The sequence below is a fragment of the Halichoerus grypus genome, unplaced genomic scaffold, assembly GCF_964656455.1.
Source record: "Halichoerus grypus unplaced genomic scaffold, mHalGry1.hap1.1 HAP1_SCAFFOLD_101, whole genome shotgun sequence".
Classification (NCBI taxonomy): Eukaryota; Metazoa; Chordata; class Mammalia; order Carnivora; family Phocidae; genus Halichoerus; species Halichoerus grypus.
This window is the reverse complement of record NW_027555030.1, coordinates 12,630-20,000: the sequence shown is the minus strand read 5'-3', so window position 1 is coordinate 20,000 and position 7,371 is coordinate 12,630. Positions and strand designations below refer to the sequence as shown.

General features: G+C 56.1%; 1 protein-coding gene across 1 annotated transcript in view; it reads right to left on the bottom strand.

The window, feature by feature from the left end:
• Window positions 1-2,495, bottom strand: part of LOC144380712 (uncharacterized) — a 22,852-nt gene extending 20,357 nt beyond the window's left edge. The window contains exon 1 of the mRNA XM_078065549.1: window positions 1,686-2,495. Within this exon, the coding sequence (XP_077921675.1) occupies window positions 1,686-2,307 (622 nt within the window). The 5' untranslated portion in view covers window positions 2,308-2,495. The remainder of the gene's footprint in view (window positions 1-1,685) is intronic.
• Between the last annotated feature and the right edge of the window lie 4,876 nt (window positions 2,496-7,371).

The following is a 7,371-nucleotide window of genomic DNA, read 5'->3' as shown; positions in this document are numbered from 1 at the left end:
GAGAGCCACGCGCAACGCGCTCAGCACGCCCAAGCGGGTGAGCAGCGCGGCGCCGGGACGGCCCTCCCCGTGGCGGGGAGGGCCGCGCACCACACGAAGCCAGGGGAGGCAAGCGAGAGTGTCTGCTGCGTCAGGGGACCCCGGTCCCGCGAGCGCCGTCAGGCAGAACACGGGAGGGCGGGGTCGGGCCGGAGCCTGCACACCCCCCCACACCCCCCACCTCACCGCCACGGCGGGCAGAGGTGAAGGAGCGAGGGGCCCGCGGGCAGAACGAGAAGAGCGGTCCCATTCGCCATGAACGTCCGTCCCTCGTCTGACGCGGCTTAGGCCCGGCCCGGGAGAGCACGAGAGCACCACATCGATCTGGCAAAACAGAAACCCCGAGAAGGTCCCGAGGAGGGGAGAGGCCGGTGAGGACAGCAACCCGACGGAGCCTGCTTCAGCCTCACCGACACCCCCTCGAAAACCCTAGGGCGGGAACAGCCGGACAACCCCAGAAACGAGAATGCCTGACACGCGGCACGGAGCCTTGCGGGATGGGGGGTTGTCACGACCGCAGCCGGGTGCCTGCAGAGTGAAGTGCGCGGGGTAAAGGACCCACGCGCCCCCTGCCCACACTGCCCTCGGGTGCTGGAGACCGGAGGCGGCACCAACGGCCTGGACCACCTGGAGGCACAGGAGCCGCCGCACAGGCCCACGCGGACGGCTCCAGCCAGCGGCGACAGAGCCGGGCTTGGCATCACGGTCAAGCCCGGAGCCCTGCCACACGCCCAGAGGCCCACCTCTCTTAAGGAGAGGATCACCACAACACAACGTGCCAGCACCTACCTGGCAGCAAAAAGCGCTCATTTCGGGTGAGAAAATAGCTGGCGCCGCCCGGCGGGGCCTAGCCACAGGTCACCGGGATCTCCTGGGACCGTGGCCCGGCCACGGGCCCCCAAGCACTATTCCATCACCCCCGGTTCCCCCCGGAGCCCCCAGGGCCATCTGGTCGACCCCGGGAACGTGGTGGCAGCCGGCAGCGAGTAGGGACTTGGCGGGAGTGGGGAGCGGCCCGGAGAGGTCCGGGTCCGGGTCCGGGTCCGGGTCCGGGTCCGGGTCCGGGTCCGCCTGTCGTCCCCATGTTGGGACTTAGAAATTCTCACCAAGTTCGACGGAGGCCCCTGCGGACGCCCTCCTCCCCGGGCCTCAGGACCGCCCCATGCCGGTCCCTGACTCCCGGCCGGGACTGAGGAAAGGGGGCGATACCGCGGAGGCGTCCCCCCGAAGGCCGGACCTCAACGGGAACCGCAGCCGGGCCCCTGGGGCGCTCGCGGCCCGACCCGACCCGGTCCGGTCCGGTCCCCACCTCCGCAGCGGGCCTCGGAAAACTTAGTGAGAATCTCGGGTCCGATGACCGGGACCCCACGCGTGCCCGCGGCCGGGCCCGTCGCGCCATCCACGGGCTTCCCCGCAAGGCTCAGGCCGGTCCCCAACCGCCCGAGCGTGACACGGAAGGCCCAACGACCGACGGGAGCCAGGGGCCGGATGGCGCCCGGGCGCCGGACGCAGCCTCTCCCATTTCCCCCCGCAACCCCGCGGGCGGAGGGGGGGGGGCACCGGCGGGTGCTGGTCGACCCGTCCAGGCGGCCCCCCAACGCGGCTCTCCGGGAGCGAGGCGGCGGCGCCACCACCACCCTACAAACCTGGAGGCTCAATCTCCCGCGAGCGGAGCGCGCGCCGACGGCCCGGAGACAGCGGGACGATCGCGCTAGCGTCGCCGGCCTCCTGGAACTCCGCCTCGGGAACCGCGGCCAAATACAATCCCTTGCCGACATCGCCGACGCTCCAGCGGGGAGACGCTATATAAAAGCGGACGCCAGGTGGCGCGAGACAACCGGCGCGAACAACAACGAGGCGGATCCGGATCGCGGGCCCGCCAAGGCGCACAGCCGGCCGCCCGGCCGCCCGATCTCGTCCCGGCCCGCTTCGGAGGGGCTGGCGGAGGGCGGAGGGCGGGCGGCCCCCGGGGCGGCGGCCTCGGGAGCTCCCGGCCGGCACAGGCGCGACTCCAGCAGCCCAGGGGAGACTTGGAAAACGCGTCCGGGCCGCTGCCGCCGGAAAGGGGGCCAACTGGCCACGGGACGCGCCCCGGGAGAAGCGGACACGAGCGGAAAATTCCCCGCACGGGCCTCCCACAGTGGCACACCTGCGGCGCCCGGGCTTCCGGGAGGACTTAAGACAAATTTCGGCGGGCAAGGACCGTAAAACCGACACCAGGCGAGTACTCCGACAACCACCACCGATGAACCTTCTACCTTCTATCATTTTAAGGGGAGGAGGAGGTCTCTCTGAAGCACACGAAGAAAGCTCAGGACAGCAAGGGGGGGGGGGGGGATTGACACACACACCGCCCCCAGAAAGCTGCAAACCGAATCCGTCTCTGCACGTACCACGATAACGCCCAAGGACAACAAACGGGGCGGGGGCGGGGGCGGGGGCGGGGGCGGGGGGCGGGGGCGGGCCGGGGGCGGGGGCGGGGGCGGGGGCGGGGGCGGGGGCGGGGGCGGGGGGAGGCGCGGAATGGGGAGGAAGGGAGTTAAAATAGCCGTTCACTCAATAAATCCAGTTCCGGGACATCCGTGCCGTCCAACACTAGTACGCGGCGGGCGGGGGAGGTGCTCTAGAAGAGCTAAATATTGATGATGATGATGATGATGATGAAGAAGAAGAAGAACTGTTCCGTGCTATTAAGGGTAAAAGAAAAACAAGGCGTAGAACTTCCTCTGACCCGTAAAGGAAAAAAAAGAAAAAAAAAAAAGGTTTGGGTTTTGTTTTTTGTTTCTTCGTTTTTTGTTTTTTCTTTTTTCCTTTTTCAACTAAACGCATTTCAGGGCACCTGACTGGCTCCGGTCGGAGGAGGCCCACGCGACTGCGACTCTTGATCTGCAGGGGTCGTGAGTTCCAGCACCACGCTGGATGATCACTCAAAAAGCTTTCAAAAACAAACACACAAACAACCGACACCGAGCAGCATTAACCATCAAAGATAGACACCTGTGACGACTAAGTCGTCAGAGGAAACCACGAACAGCAGTAGCAGAGGATAGGACACTAGAGGGCAACAGAGCCCCATCCATAGGTGCTATGGGCCCTTGAACGCTTTCTGTGTCCACTAGGGACCTCGAAAAAACTTCACTCCCCTATCCAGGGAGGAGAGGGGAGAAGCAACCTCCAGCAAGAATTCCTTCGATTAAAGGTAACTCTTACTACATTAAACTTCACCATTTCGGTGACAGATGTTGGCGGGGATGCGGAGAAAGGGGAACCCTCCTACACTGTTGGTGGGAATGCAAGCTGGTGCAGCCACTCTGGAAAACAGTATGGAGGTTCCTCAAAAAGTTGAAAATAGAGCTACCATATGATCCAGCAATTGCACTACTGGGTATTTACCCCAAAGATACAAAAGTAGGGACCCGAAAGGCTACGTGCACCCCGATGTTTATAGCAGCAATGTCCACAATAGCCAAACTGTGGAAAGAGCCAAGATGTCCATCAACAGATGAATGGATAAAGAAGATGTGGTATATATATGCAATGGAATATTATGCAGCCATCAAAAGGAATAAGATCTTGCCATTTGCAACGACGTGGATGGAACTGGAGGGTATTATGCTGAGCGAAATAAGTCAAAGAGAGAAAGACATGTATCATATGACCTCACTGATATGAGGAATTCTTAATCTCAGGAAACAAACTGAGGGTTGCTGGAGTGGGGGGTGGGGTGGGAGGGATGGGGTGACTGGGTGATGGACACTGGGGAGGGTATGTGTTCTGGTAAGCGCTGTGAATTGTGCAGGACTGTTGAATCTCAGATCTGTACCTCTGAAACAAATAATGCAATATATGTTAAGAAAGAAAAAAAGAAGAAGAAGAATGTAGCAGGAGGGGAAGAATGAAGGGGGGGAAATCGGAGGAGGAGAAGAACCATGAGAGACGATGGACTCTGAAAAACAAACTGGGGGTTCTAGAGGGGAGGGGGTTGGGAGGATGGGTTAGCCTGGTGATGGGTATTGAGGAGGGCACGTTCTGCATGGAGCACTGGGTGTTATGCACAAACAATGAATCATGGAACACTATATCTAAAACTAATGATGTAATGTATGGGGATTAACATAACAATAAAAAAAATTAAAAAAAAAAAAAAAACTTCACCATTTCGGGGCGCCTGGGGGGTGGCTCAGTCGTTAAGCGCCCGCCTTCGGCTCAGGTCACACGAGCCCAGGGTCCCGGGATCGAGCCCCACGTCGGGCTCCCTGCTCCGCGGGAGGCCTGCTTCTCCCTCTCCCACTCCCCCTGCCCGTGTCTCTCTCTCTCTCTCTCTCTCTCTCTCTCTCTCTCTCTCTCTCTCGCTGTCTCTCTCTGTCAAATAAATAAATAAAATCTGGAAAAAAAAAAAATAAATAAATAAATAAAATAAACTTCACCATTTCAACATGGACCTTTAATGGTTTCCTTCCCAACCAAGCCTTTCTCCTTGCCTCCTCCTTACCCGCGTGAATCCCTGATCCCACTTCACAACATTCCCCCCGCACCCCCCCTCCCCACACACACACACCAGGCTGAAAACTGTTCTCCGTAAACCATAAATCCTGAGCATTAGGAAAGTACACGAGGAAGCACAGACGAGAGAGAAACCAAGCAAATAATGTGGCTCTGAAGGCTGGACATCGATCGAGTTGAGAGAATGGACCAGACATCACAAACGTGAAAAGAAGGTTTTCCTTTAAAGCTGATCTCTTCCTCAGTTGGCTAAACTACGTTCTTTACTGGTACGGCCTCAACTCAAGAGTGCGACGATCAAAAGGTTTCGCAGTAAACACTTCACGGGTGCATCTAATAAAAAAAAAAAAAAAAGGTCACGGGTGCAGGCTTCACATCGGTTTTTTTTTTTATTTTTTTTTATTGTTATGTTAATCCCCCTACATTACATCATTAGTTTTCGATATAGTGTTCCATGATTCATTGTTTGTGCATAACACCCAGTGCTCCATGCAGAACGTGCCCTCCTCAATACCCATCACCAGGCTAACCCATCCTCCCAACCCCCTCCCCTCTAGAACCCTCAGTTTGTTTTTCAGAGTCCATTGTCTCTCATGGTCACATCGGTTTTTCAAGTACACGTACTTCAGGGCACCTGGCTGGCTCGGTCGGAGGAGGCCCACGTGACCGCGACTCTTGATCTGCGGGGGTCGTGAGTTCCAGCACCGCACTGGATGGGTGTACAGATTACATAAACAAGCAGACAGGCAAAAGGAATTAGAATCGCTGTGGTGATTTCGAAGAAAACAAAACAAAACTCAGGAAATAAAGTCGTCGTCTCCCCCCCTCCCCCCCCACCCCCGGCCAGCCCCGTTTAATGCTTATGTATACAGGCGATAGAGACCCTGTGATGTTGGCAGACAAAAGAGACACGTCGACGGATGGAACGGAACAGATACCCAAACAGATAGGCCCAAGCCCGACAGAAGTTTGACAAATGCGCAAAGGCCATTCGAAGGAGGAAAGATGGCCCACCTCCCCACGAAATCACAGGACAGGCATCAGACATCCACAGACCCCACACGCAGGCAAGCAGGCAGACAAAGAAACAAGAAAGCTGGGGCGCCTGGCTGGCTCAATCCGTGAACCGTCTGCCTGCCTTCGGCTCAGGCCCCGAGCTCAGGGTCCCGGGATCCAGCCCCACGTCGGGCTCCCTGCTCCACGGAGAGTCTGCTTTCCTCTCTCTCTCTCTCTCCTCTCTCTCTCTCTCTCTCTCTCTCTCTCTCTCTCTCTCTCTCTCCCCCTCCCTCCCTCCCCCCACCCCTTCTCTCAAATAAATACAAGTCTTTTAAAAAGAATAATTAAAAACAAAAAAAGGAAGAAAAGAACGTCACTCACTCCCCTTCTGGCATAGGGAGGACATCTTCCGGGGGGATGGGTGGGGGATGCTTCTGGGGAGAAAAGGGGGAGATTCAGTGAGTCAGCGCACCCTCCTTGCACCTGTGGTGGGGTGGTGGTTTGTGTGTTTCCTTGCTTGCTGCTGCTGCTAGTTTTTACAAGTGTCTATAGTTCAAAACAGTATGCTGGTTTCCTTTATATCTAAGTCTTATCTCGGGTTTGGGTTTTGATGGGAGGAGGGAGGGCCACCTTTTCTTCTGACATGGTGGAGAAGGAGAAGAGGGATGCAGGCCTGTGCATATTCTTTTCCGTCGTGGGGTGAGCAGAGGACTCGGATTCAGCTCTTGCCGGATGGGATCTAATTTCTGTGTAAACAATCAGGCAAAATATCAGGCGAACAGAGGGCGAGCAAAGGTTAGCAGAACATGGACAAGATTGGCTATGGGTGCTGGAGTTTCCAAAGCAAGGATTTCATCAGAGGCACGTGAATGTCAAAGATTTCCAGGGACCGTGTTTATGGATGACTTGGGGTGTAGGTCATTTCAAAGTTACGGTGCTACCACCCGGTTACTTGAGCATACTGTCTCCAGCTCACGGCTGCAGATGCGATATGGGGCTCCTCCAGGGATGGAATTGTGCCAGAGAAAGGGAGACAGCAGCCTGTAATGGAGCCTAAGGTGTGTGTAAGAGAGTGACTCTCTAAAGTGCCTTGAGGCAGAAGGAGACCAGCTAGCTTTGTCTTTGCTAGGTATTTGTGGCAATGGGGTGGGTGTGGGTGGTGGGTGTTGTTTGTTTATTTTCTGGATTCAGAGAAAGAACTCTTCAAGTGGAAGTATTTGCACAAGGGGTCTGGCAGGATGGGAGGGTGCAGGGGTCAGTCCATTTAACAAGATAACAGGAGAATCAGGCCTTTTATTTTTTATTTTTTTATTGTTATGTTAATCCCCATACATTACATCATTAGTTTTCGATATAGTGTTCCATGATTCATTGTTTGTGCATAACACCCAGTGCTCCATGCAGAACGTGCCCTCCTCAATACCCATCACCAGGCTAACCCATCCTCCCACCCCCCTCCCCTCTAGAACCCTCAGTTTGTTTTTCAGAGTCCATCGTCTCTCATGGTTCTTCTCCCCCTCTGATTTCCCCCCCTTCATTCTTCCCCTCCTGCTACATTCTTCTTCTTTTTTTCTTTCTTAACATATATTGCATTATTTGTTTCAGAGGTCCAGATCTGAGATTCAACAGTCTTGCACAATTCACAGCGCTCACCATAGCACATACCCTCCCCAGTGTCCATCACCCAGTCACCCCATCCCTCCCACCCCACCCCCCACTCCAGCAACCCTCAGTTTGTTTCCTGAGATTAAGAATTCCTCATATCAGTGAGGTCATAGGATACATGTCTTTCTCTGTTTGACTTATTTCGCTCAGCATAATACCCTCCAGTTC